At 38.9% G+C, this 13,434-nt stretch overlaps 1 protein-coding gene across 1 annotated transcript in view; it reads left to right on the forward strand.

Moving 5' to 3' along the window:
• The first annotated feature begins 8,129 nt into the window (after positions 1-8,129).
• Positions 8,130-13,434, forward strand: part of LOC124277294 (protein ECT2-like) — a 55,150-nt gene continuing 49,845 nt past the window's right edge. The window contains 2 exon segments of the mRNA XM_046712945.1: positions 8,130-8,178; positions 11,255-11,335. Of these exon segments, the coding sequence (XP_046568901.1) occupies positions 8,139-8,178; positions 11,255-11,335 (121 nt within the window). The 5' untranslated portion in view covers positions 8,130-8,138.

The following is a 13,434-nucleotide window of genomic DNA, read 5'->3' on the forward strand; positions in this document are numbered from 1 at the left end:
TGTGTGATTTTATGGGTGGTTCCACTCTTATATTTTCATTTTTTTAACATTTTTTACAAATTTCACGGAAGTTGTATCAGACTCTCGTGAATCGGGCGTGTGTTTGTTAACCCGTGGAGATCTAGGGTAGAAATGGCCTCCCGCAAATCATGCTTGTAGCTAATAAAGGTTTTGGTTGGAACCGATCTTCAGCAACCCAATCTTGTAGCCCTAAAAGATCAAGGTTGAAATGGATCTTCATGTTGTTTTAAGAGGCGACAAACGGGATGTGGTTTTCAGGCTCGCTGACAAATATCATCACATCACATGCTCATTATATCAGTCACTGGATTGTCAGGTCCGTATTACAAGATCTGCAGACCTCCGTCATAAAGCTGGAATATTGCCGAGTGTGGCGTTAAACAAACAAGTGACCAACTTTCCAACAAGGATGTCCGTGCGGGCTGTTTTCACTAATATGGCTGTATTGATCTATTGAAGTTAGTCTGGCAGTTTTACATTCTCGTCGATATAGTGCTATCGTACTGCAAACAATATCGTTAATCTGAGAGGATAAAATATAGGGCTGACCAACTTGTGTACACTTCCCACTTGTTATCTAGTGGAGGGCGGAATAGCCGACGCTGCTACCTACTTGGCTGAAGGGGGCGTTGTCTGCACAGGTACTACATATAAATGGACTCTCCCATACCCACTTCACCTAATCCTGAGTAATCAACCAGGCATGTCATACCCACATCATCTAACTAATGTTCCGTACCTAACGGGTAAAAATTAGGTGAGGTGGGAGGACACCACATACAAATAACAGTAATTGACAGATAAATTGACAGTTTTATGAAAATTCGTTTTCTTCAGACTTTGAACCTTTTTCTTCATTATTCATAATTGGATTTAATATGAAACACTCTTCCTTACATTGATGAAGTGATTTTTGAAAATAATCTGACCCTAATACGCTTCCATACTTCTGATCTCTAGCTGGATGTTATGCGCATCAGTTGCTGCGCAGAATTACCGGACAGCAAGCGATGTCGTCAGAACTCCGGTAAGGTCAACCGTATGGCATAATAATAATAATAAGGAGTCATCTTCTATAGCGCACAGTTTCCAAACACCAAGTGATTGCTCGCGGTGCTTAATCAGAATCTGATTCTTATTACCCCGGATAACCCAAGCTGCCTGTTAGGCGTTAGAAGGTTATAGTTACATGACTTTATCCAACCGGGTACCCATTTTCTGCTGGGTGAACAGAGGCAATTTGAACAAACTCACTTGCTTAAGGTGAGACCACATGTATCACATGTGCTAATCTTCGTTGTGGGGCAGGCCTGAAGTCCTAGAAACTCTCAGGAGTCAAGCTGCCAAACACGGTTACCCATCCAAGGATTGTCCGAGCTCGACGTTGCTTAGCTTCAACTGATTCGTGACCTGAGGTCTGTGCACATGACCACGCGCCACCACTAATGCAACGTTAGAATCTTATACTAATAACTAATATTTCTAGGTTAAATATGATGCATACCAACATGTTTAGTCAGGTAAACCACAAAAAATAAGAGACGTTAGTTGCCGTGTTGCGATCGGTGTGCGCGGAATTACCGGACGGCATTGTATATGTACCCCGGGTACGTTTCGTACGGCGGACGAGTCCATATTCCGTAACAACAACAAAAAACGGACACCGCGTGTAGTTGTTTCCGTCCAACTGATTGCGATTGTGAATCATGAAATATCAGTTACAGAGTATGCTCGTTTCATATATCATATAACCAAAGGCATCTAATACAGCAGTATGAGACCGCCTCCGTGGTGTAGTGGTTAGAGCGTCCACCCGGAGAGCGGAAGGTCGCGGGTTCGATCCCCGGTCGCGTCATACCAAAAGACGTTAAAATATGGTACTTGTTGGTCCCTGCCTGGCGCTCGGCATTAATGGGTACAACAAGGACTGGTCGGCTCGGACTCAGTATAATGTGGTTGAGTGGGGTAACTCAGTGGGCTAGCACTATAAAACCAGCTTTAGTCTGGGCTAGTACATGCAGCCGCACATACACATACACACGCATGCACGTCGTCATATGAGCGAAATATTCTCAATCACGACGTTAAACCCAATTTCACCTCACCTCACCACTCTCCTACCCAGAGTTCCTTGCGGCAAGCCAGCATAGTACCTCTGCAACAGGCCAGAAAGATGTGACGATTCGTCACATCTTGCACCGTCCATTCAATATAGGCTAATCTACATATTTCTTAACTCTTTTATTTTTGACGAGTCTACGCATCTAATTAAACATGTTTGATAGAATGGTTTTGTTTCACTGAGAAAATATCCTAAAACATCTAACACTATTTCGATTTGCGTAGCGAACCTTTGTTTACATAGGTTGTACGGCTCCACGTGCTGTCATCGAAGCCGACGGAGAGCAAACGATGCAGCCAGTTTGATATCTAAATATGTACTGTCATAAATGTTACTGTCGCAGTTGTGGAAGAATATATATGTAACAATGTAAAACACTGTTAAGAGCGCGCCGAAAAGCTTGCGTAAGGCCAGTCTCTTCTTATTATGAATATGCGCGTTTGTTTACAAACAAGAGAAAAGTCCGGTCACGTGATATGCAAATTAGCCTGTGGCAGTGATGTTATGCTAAGTCATCACTGCGCCGGAGTGTGCTCACCTCACCTCACAGCAGTTAATAGTTCCGATCAAGAAAACCCCTGAAGATCCGGGTTAGAATTGGTCTTCAGCAACCCATGCTTGCCGTAAGAGGCAACTAACGAGATCGGGTGGTAAGGCTCGCTGACTTGGTTGACACATGTCATCGTATCGATGCTCATGCTGTTGATCATTGGGTTGTCTGGTCCAGACCTGATTATTTACAGACCGCCGCCATAAAGGTGGAATATTGCTGAGTGCAGTATTAAACAACCAACAAACCAACCAACGCATCAATTAAACAGCACAGTGCGAAATGGTCACATCTATAGTATTCGTGTCGACAACGACCCCTTCAGCCCTACATGCAAGAACTCGGCCTACTCAACCCCATGTAATCCCTGCATCTCGTTGGTTGTTGGACACAGATACAGTAGGGGTATATCTAAGAGATTTTACGAGCGCTTCCGTAGATGCGATTTTGCTTTCGAAGAAACTCCAATGTTGGTGGGTGTTTTTGGTTATTGTTTGTTTTGTTTGTATCTTGTTGTGTATCAACTGGGTCAGTTGTTATTTTCTTAGATAAGATCACTTGGTTATTATCTTTCAAGTGATGTATGATGTAGGTCGAGTCTCTTTGCTATGGAATCAATTTCTTAGTATTAAATAATAGATGAAGAACAATCTGGCAGTGAGCAACGTTGACTAACAACCAGTCTCTGATATACACATATTTTACAGAAAGAAGTCTCATAGTGAAAAAAATCAAAATATAATAAAAAGGAGCCCTGAGACTTCTTCATTTTTCAACCCAAATGCATTGTAGATTGAGTGAATGGGCTAAGTACATTGTATGTCGCCTGAGGCTGTGGAAATCTAGACTTGCCACATTTTCTAGACTTGCGTGGGATTTCTTGGATATATTTGCTTCAGGGTCTGTATGACAGACTTTGTGCAACCATAAGAATATCTTTTTCACATCGGTGCATAATTTTCCACAGTATTTGGGGAAATAGAGGTAAGAAAACTTTTAAATTGTTTTACGTCTGAGTGAATATGAGAAACACTGAAAAAATGTGGACAGCCTGAACGTCTGATTACATTGACGGTTCAGTGCGGTTTTCTCCTGAAAATATACTAAATGTCCACAAGAAAACGGGTAAAAATGAAGTGTGCAAAATTATAAGTTTAAGGGGCATATCAATGTCCCATGTAGCCCGAATGCTTAGCAAAAAAACAGAAGCATGTAATTTCTGAGCTGTGGGACAAGCACTGTCAAACGATCGTCTCCTTACACGAATTACAAGACAGTATCACATTAATTACGCTACGCAGTAAATTCAGATCTCCTCCTGTTTTCTGAGACGAAGTCCGTACCACACAATAACAGGAAACCGAATTTCAACATGAACCGTTATACCGGTTCTATGCAAGAAGGCGGGGTGTTACTCAAACTTGGGGTTTTCAACACCAGAAATAGTCTGTCACAGAGTCCCTGAACCACATTATTGTGGGTGCAATGTGTAAAGCCCATTTCTGGTGCCGTGGTGTTGCTGGAATATTGCTGGAACAGCGCGTTAAAACACACTCGCTCACCTTTTGGTGAACAGCTCGTATCATCATCGATAGTCTGTCACACAGACCATGAAGCAAATATATCCAAGAAAGACCACGCAAGTCTAGAAAATGTGGCAAGTCTAGATTTCCAAATGGAGAAAGTCTCTGGGCTCGTTTTCAATATACATGTATTTCATTTTTTTACTATGAACTTCCTTTTCTGTAAACTATGTTCATATCAGAGTTGTTAGTCTACATCATCGACTGCGGTGTTGTGGGATGCTAATAACAACCTTTGTTTGTTTGTTGTTTAACGCCACACTCAGCAATATTCTAGCTATATGGCGGTGATGTCTTTCAGTGGCATTTAGAAGTTGTACATTGATGTCCAAGATATTTTTATGGATTAAACTTCTTTTTTTAATTTCTCTCACGACGTTTCGAGACCATTCCAGGTCCCTTCATCAGGTGAACTGGCAGTTAGGTGTGGGACCTCTTGATTAACTTTTGATAAAAGAAAAACGAGTCTACTATTCTTTTCGGAAAGCCTGCTGTCAAGTAACTTTTGTGTAATTAGCAGTTGTTGTGTATTGACAATTCAACTTTCAACTGTATTATTAAGCATGAATTTTCATCATTATGTAAATAGAGAATACTACACACGAGGTCTCATTACATACGAATTATACGAAACGAGTGTCCTTCCTATGGTATCTGACCGAGCGAAAGCGAGGTCAGATAACATAGGAAGGTCACGAGTTTCGTATAATTCGTATGTAATGAGACCGAGTGTGGTATTTTATTTATTACCCACGTCTTACATGCATTTAAATTGACAAAATAGCGTATTTTTGTTATGTTTTTGGTTTCAAACCGAAACCGGTTTCATAAAGAGGTTGCGGAAGAGTTTTGTACTGTAGTACAATATTTGCATGACGTCACACTAATGACGTCACTGCCATGGTAACCGACGTCACGATGCATGTCAGTTGTCATCGCCTCGTACAGCCTCCTACAGTAAACTACTTCGTTGCACCTCGTTTCTTGGTTTCCAGTTGCTTCATTCGGCTAACATCACTGGTGGAAACATTGCGTTTGTTTTTCGACGGATATAATGTCTCAGTTCGACTCACAATTAAACAGCGACACGGCAACGTTCGCAATGTTTACATTCCCACAATGCATTTAAGTTGTAGAATGAATGAATTCACGTTTTTGTTATGAATGAAAAAGTAGTTACGTCAGAATGTGACCTAATTGAGAGGTCATCGGTTATCCAATCAAATCGTTAGAATTTCAGGTCAAGTCGTTACGACACAGGTCAACGCGATACGACACTCGTGTGACGTACGAGATTAATGTGCAACTACCCATACGTTGACCACGTGGGTAATAATTAACTCTTCAAACTCACTTATAACAGTACTCTCCCTAGTGTACTGTGATCTCACTTGCATTGTGACGTCATAACTCAGTTATGACGTCATAGTCCTAACTGCCAGTTCACCTGATGAAGGGACCTGGAATGGTCTCGAAACGTCGTAAGAGAGAAATTAAAAAAGAAGTTTAATCCATAAAAATATCTTGGCTACATGGCGGTGGTCTTTAAATATTCCAGTCTGGACCAGACAATCCAGTGACTGACATCATGAACATCGATCTACAGCTAGGATACGATGATATGTGTCAACCACGTCAGCGAGTCTGACCCACCGATCCCGTTAGTCACCTCTTACGACAAGCATGGGTTGCTGAAGTTACCCACCAGTGAAGGTCCGGGCTAGAATATGGATCTTCAGTAACCCATGCTAGTCGTAAGAGGCGACTAACGGGATCGGGTGGTCAGGCTCGCTGACTTGGTTGACACATGTCATCAGTTCCCAGATGCGCAGATCGATGCCCGTGCTGTTGATCACTGGATGGTCTGGTCCAGACTCGATTATTTACAGACCGCCACCACATAGCTGGAATATTGCTAAGTGCGGTGTAAAACGAAACGGGTTAACCAGCTTCTTCTGATATAATCTGAATAATTCAATAATCTGTTGTTTTTGGCTGTACGGTACCTATGGTGGTGACGTGGGAGTGGTGGGGTAGCTTGGTGGTTAATGCGTTCGCTCGTGACGCCGAATGTGGGGTTCGATTCTCCAGATGGGTACAATATATGAAGCCCATTTCTGGTGTCTCGGAACATTGCTGGGTAAGAGTTCCTCCCGTTCCCCCATCCAAAATAATATCTATAAAATAATATATACTAAAATTATTAACCAAACCTAACACAACAATTACTAGAGAACTCACAAAAATAACTAAAAGCCAAAAAATGAATTACAATATATAGGGTAGAACCACATTGCGTTACTTCTGTTAATCTGCGGAAGAAAGAAACGGGGAACGGAAGGAACTCTTTTTCCATTGCTGAAGCGGCGTAAAACCCAACTCACTCACTCTGCTTGAATTTGACTGAACCAGATAAAGAGCTGTTCACAACTCCCTGCCACGACTGTTGCACGAACAGGCTTTATTGTGCAATCCCACCCACAAACTGTTTGTTCCGTTCACTGTTTGACTCTAGCTGCAACAAACACGCTTGACTGACTTCGTCACGGAGGATAACGTTATGCAACTTAAGTCAGCAAACACGCCCAACACTTTGAACAAAACAGAACAGTTTATACACTTGAAACCGCAAATAAAAAAGAGGCTATCGCGATGAAACTTCCTCTGTCCTCGACCCGTCGGCCGGGCTATATATAGTTTATAGGGCAACATTATAACACACAGTCGACACCCGTCCGTCGGAACAATGGGTCTACGTGAGCCTATGGCTGACATCAGTGGCAACAACAACAGTGTTTCTTTCAGATTAACATGGGTCGAATGACATGTTTCAGGCAGCTGAATGTAGTAATAAATAGGTCTTCATAAGTAAAAACTATTCTCTTTTCAGTGGAATTTCAATTCTCTCATTGTGTATACTACTATATAATGGAAACACAATACTTCAGAATTTTTTTATTTCTTAAGGAGCAATATATGGATCGGCCTGGGACATGCGCTTCTTCCAGTTTCGAAAGCCACTAGATATACTCTTTGAAAAAGGCGTAAGAAAAAGTAAATCAGTGGTACAAAATAGTTTTTAAAATTGTGTTTTCAGTTTGATTGGTGCACATGTTTATAAAGAAATAAATATACCTCGGATTCATTAACAGAACTCTTGGAAATCCAGTCTGACGTAACAATTGACGTACGCTCTTTATCATTTTACTGGTGTCTTGATGCTCTGACGTGCTAAAAATAATGACCCTCCATTAATGCTTGCCATAGTTTCGACTCACTCTCCGCAAGTCCTCGTGCCTATGCATCAATGACCATCTACTAAAAGAAAAATGCAAAAGCATATAACACTACATATTATAATTAAATGTAAATTATTTAAAACCCTACACCAAAAATGTGTACATTTTTTACTACCGTCCCCAACAGTCTGTGATATATTTGGTAACCCTCTCCTGGTGCCTTCGACCAACCCTCATCAACAATAAATTAATCTTAGAATTTGATTATCTTTTCCAGTATATAAGCAACTTGAAATTATCGTCCACACGGATGATCAAAACCATCAGGGAATACGTGACGGGTGATAACAGTATATGACAAAAAGTGATATTGCAAACGATACTTTATTCAAGCAAAAATGTTCTCTTCCACAGCAGGGCAGTCGTTAATATTTATTTCGGTTCGAAACAAAGTTCAACATTTTACAGTGTCTAATAAGTCGTAAGGTAATATTATATGCAAAGTTTATGTTAACTTATATCCCATTCGTTGAAATATTGTACCGGAAGTTCAAAACGACCAATCAGGTATGGGCTTTTAACTTACCACCGCCAAATTCAAAGTTTCATGTCGGCCCAAAACAATGGCGGATGGAAGAGTACTTCAGGTTGTGAAAGAGGATGGTATGTCTCGATCGAATGGTTCGATATTATATTATCATGCCAATCTGTGAAATGTAAATTGTATTTTACATTTGTTCACATCAGATAACGACTGGTGCGATGTCGCATCTTGTTTTCAACAGGTGTCGGCCTTGTGTTTACATTTTCGGTGATAGATCATCACGAAGGGTCGCCTGTTGAATACACATTTAACACGTGATGTTGTTTAAATTCAAGCACTGGTATACATACTCGTGTTTTTGTCATGATTGTTGAGATTAAAAAGGATGTCGATCGTGAAATGTTCCTAAATTTGGTGGATTAATATGACAGGTGACCAAGCGTGACTGAAGCCACATCTTCTCAACATGTGGCAGGCGTGGCCTTTTATTCCCACGGGAGGTTTCCATTGTTGTGTCGTATTTGCTGAAACTAAATATGATAATTTGTATTGATTGTCTGAAAAAATAAGATACGCATTACTTTCCCCATCCCTAACACCATAAATACAATCGTACATACCATCTAAATGATAGGGGTATTTAGAATACTTCAATTTAACTTGTTCTTACTAATGGAATATGAATGAAAAACAAATAACAGTGTACCACATGGAATGTTTATTTGATCATATTTTCCAATCCATTTGACCTACGAACTGAATTGGCACGTATATTTTCATTCACTCAAGACAATGTTTGAATAAAAAGTGTCTACTTTGATGCCTGGCAATTGTCTTCATTGTTTACGAGTAAGGATGAGATATATGGATGAACGACTTCTTTATTTACACTTAGGAGCAATGTTTCACTTGCTTGATAATTCTGTTAGAATCAAATTTGTTAACATGTTGTTTTATTGTTTTTTTGGAAAAGTATGTTTATTTCCCAGGTATATTATTGACATGTTACATAATATAATCATTGTCATACAGTCAGAAGTTGATACATGATACAGAATTAAATAAGTAATTCACAGGTTGGATTGTAATGTACACAGTACAAGTAGTATACAATAATCATCATACATTCCGAAGCTGGTACAAGATGCAGATATCCACAGATAATTTAAATGTTAAGTTGTACTCCACATAGTACATCTACTAATACATTTTCATCATCCATTGGAAGCTGATATGTGATTCAAATGTACATATGTAATTTCAAAGTTGAGTTCTGATATACAGAACATCATGGATCAATATAACTGGCAAAAAGTGCATGGAAGGAATACCAAAAGGCATAGAAATTTGCTGGCATTGCATTTGAGAATGCTATAGATTTTGTCGCTTTATAATAGTTTTGTATTTCTCTTTAGAGAAATTAAAAGTTTGGCTTTATATTTTTTAAACTTATTTTATATAGTGTACATTTCACAAGTAAAATCACCACAGTAAGTGGGGTTTTTTTTTACCCTGGAAACCAAAGATGATATTTCCGTGCGAGAAGTCAATATTTCCCTCAGATTTGGTTAACATGTTAATGTTGATCAAGATTTATCATATTTCCCCTTACATTTATGCACACAAAACATAATAAACAAAGATTTTGATGTTAATAAGGTAATATTTTCTCTTCCCTGAACATGATAAAATATGTTCTGTTATTTAGAAACAGTCTAGGAGAAAATCTCTGAATGTCACCCAAAGCGTGCAAAATGTTTTCTAATTTCATGTTGTTAAATTGTTAAAAATTCTATGATTTGTAAGTGCATATACACTTTATAAAGAATTATATGTGTATTGTGCTATAAGGCACATGGTTTTATGAATTACTGTTGACACGTCCTTAGCATTTCTTTTAAGCTCAAACACTGGTTCCTAAACACATGAAAGGTGTATCAACTTATACCTATACTCTTCTGAAGGAAGAAAATAAACAAATTGTAGAACAAATCATATCATGAATGGTTACCATTAAGGCTGTAACGATGCACTCGCATATTCGGTGAATCGAACCGTAGCCCTTCATGAATTCAATTCGTTATTCGTGGTCACCAGAACCGAATATTAACAAATATTTACAATTTGTTTAAGGAAGCATGTTTTACTTGAACCCTTGTGTACTTTTGGAAAGTGAGATATGCAAGGATTGAATATGTACTAGCATTGCAGTAGCGCAAGTCATGTTAGTTTGCCAAGGCCGCACATGGTACTGTCGACTATAACTATTACATAACAAATTTGAGTGTCATGAGATCACTGGTTATTGCTGTGACAAATCAAAACTATCAAAATGGGCATTCCATATTGTGCATCAATCACATAACTACAATATTGTATTCGTGAATAATTATTCGTATTCGTAACCCAATATTCATGATACATATCATATTCGCCACATAGTGTATTCGTTGCAGCCCTAGTTACCATAGTTACCATGGTGTGTTCTGATGGTAATCTTCTGTCTTATCATGTCTGTATTGAAGCTACCACAGTATTTCATACTAAACAGATGCTCGTTGCCTCTCTCATGCACATAATGTTCATACTTGTTATGGGGGCGGTGGGGTAGCCTAGTGGTTAAAGCATTCGCTTGTCACACCGAAGACCCGGGTTCGATTCCCCACATGGGTACAATGTGTGAAGCCATTTCTGGTGTCCCCCGTCGTGATGTTGCTGGAATATTGCTAAAAGCTGCTAGCCTTAAACCCAATTCACTCACTCACTCACTCATACTTATGTTATTTCATTCAATCTGTTTTAGGCAAACATAGAACATTTATCAATATTAATGTTCACAATTATTTACTGTGTTGACATGTTGTCTTTATGAAATATTGTCATGGTTAGTGGTTCATATGATGCTATTGTTTTTCTTTGCTTTGTCTTTAGTCCGGTCAGGGATGGAAATAAACACTAACCTGCTGGGCCAGACCAGTTTTGTTAAATTATAGTGTTAAATGTATCATAAAGGCAAATAATTTTAAACAATTAATTTATGGGGTACTGCTTTATGTGATCTCTTTTTCGGGTCATGGATCTCCTTAGTTAATTTCCATCCCTGTGCACATACCGGTAGTCGTAGTTGAGATGTATTATTTAGTCTGCATGCACATGTCACTGTTTTATTTGAGTTGCACATTTTGTTTGTTTCAGTTTATATTAATCGTGGCCAGCAACACATTATACGGTCTCGGTGCAACATTCGTGAGCAGACAAGTTCTGTTAGAAATAGTGGTATGTTTACCATGTTTGCATCCAAAGTCTAACCAAGCTCTTCATCGCCTTCTCCCATCATCCATCTAAAGCATAATGTGCTCAGATTCTGTCAGAAGTAGTTTTCTGCTTACCGTGTTTACATCCCAAATCTAACCAAGCTCTTCATCGTCTTCTCCCATCATCCATCTAAAGCATAATGTGCTCAGATTCTGTCAGAAGTAGTTTTCTGCTTACCGTGTTTACATCCCAAATCTAACCAAGCTCTTCATCGTCTTCTCCCATCATCCATCTAAAGCATAATGTGCTCAGATTCTGTCAGAAATAGTTGTATCATATGCTTATCGTGTTAAAACACCAAGTCAAATCTAGCTCTTCATTGCCTTCTCCCATCATCCATTTAAAGCATTTTGTGCTCGTACATCATCAATGTTGCCTTGAGCTTTGTGTGTGGCATGTCCTGATTGGATAATGTTTTATTTTTGCATAGAGCCGACAAAAAATTACATACTGAAAACTGCAGAAAAGTTACGATCAGTATTTGTGTTCATTGTTATGTGTTTATTGTCCGCTCCTTGTAAATTTAATGTAATGCTCCATGATAAACTGAAAGCAGGTGGATTCAGTTCCTCTTTGTGCAGAGACTGGAATCATTCACACTGGTATACGAGTGTTGTCAGAGCTGCAGATAAGATTTAGCTCATGTGGGTACTGTACCCACTGTATTTTTTTGGAGTGGGTATTATGAATGTTGAGTGGGTATTTCATTTTCCGTTACGCACTGCTTTCAAATATGTGTGTATTTCGGTCATTTTACTCACCTAAGTATTATGTCATTGAGTAAGTTTACTAAGCAGGTATGTTCTGCCTTATGTCATACCTAATCAAAACCAACATAAATATAAGGGAAATGATTTCATAAAAAAATCACTCATTCTATACTGACAGTACAACACTAGTCCTATACTATCAGTACAACTTGATAGCAATCGATGCCTTTCTATTATGCAAGCGATTTTTATAAATATATTCTGTACGCATTTGTTTTAAACATTTTGCGTATGTAACATTTTAAATGCGTAATTTGGTACGCAACAATTATTTTTCAATGCGTAATTGGAATTTTTTCATGCGTACTTTACCCGGGTACGCAGCTTATCTGGGCCACTGTGTTGTGCAGGGTTTTACACAGATGTTGAAAAATGGGAGTCATGGTGACTCACAATATTATTTGGGGGAGTCATTTTCAATATTTGAGTCATGAAAATTTAATATTTCTTTTTGTAAATCCGAAAGCAAGAGTTTTGGAAAGATTTTATTGTTTTGTGTTGTATTGTCATTTATATGATTAGTTGATAAATAGTAATATTTCCACTGTTAAATTCAATCATAATAAATTCCAGTATCCTGAACAAATAATGTGATTTATTTACTGTAACGTACAGTTATGAACATGAACTGAAAAAAAAATCTAATAAAGACCTACAGCATGAAAAACGTAAGATTATTTACTGACAACATTTGTGAACTTTGTGACAAGTTATCACTTGCAAAGGTGAGTCCGAACAGATCACTTCATTGGCGTGATATTTGTGTTAATTATTCTCAGTATGTAACCAGTGGCGGATCCACAAGGGGTGTGTGTTCAACAACCCACCCCCCACCCCCACCCATTGAAAATGACTTAAGATCACATTGAAGATTTTTTTTTTGCGTTGACGGAGCCAATGGGGTGTTCAGGGGTTCGAACCCCCTGAACCCCCTCCTTTCAAAATTCCTGGATCCGCCCATGGTAACTGTGTATGTCACACCACCAAATGCAACTACAGCATATTTCAATTCAAACAACCAGGATTAGTGTCTCCTCTGAGTTCCCTTGAACAATCTGACAGCTCTGAAAAAGTCAAACTACCACAGAAGTCTATCATTGTTTGTTTATGAAGTTGATTTATTGAACTGAATTCTGATGGTCACCCATAAGACTTGCGTCAAGCTTGACTCATATTATAATATTTTGAGAGTGACTCTGAGTCTTTTACAAAATTGTTGCATCAAATACGCAGGAATCACGCGTCATGTAAAATCCTGCTTGTGACACAAAGCCAAAAATTTGAATTGTT

Source organism: Haliotis rubra, unplaced genomic scaffold (genome assembly GCF_003918875.1).
Source record: "Haliotis rubra isolate DU_JTF1 unplaced genomic scaffold, ASM391887v1 Scf22, whole genome shotgun sequence".
In the NCBI taxonomy this organism is placed as follows: domain Eukaryota; kingdom Metazoa; phylum Mollusca; class Gastropoda; order Lepetellida; family Haliotidae; genus Haliotis; species Haliotis rubra.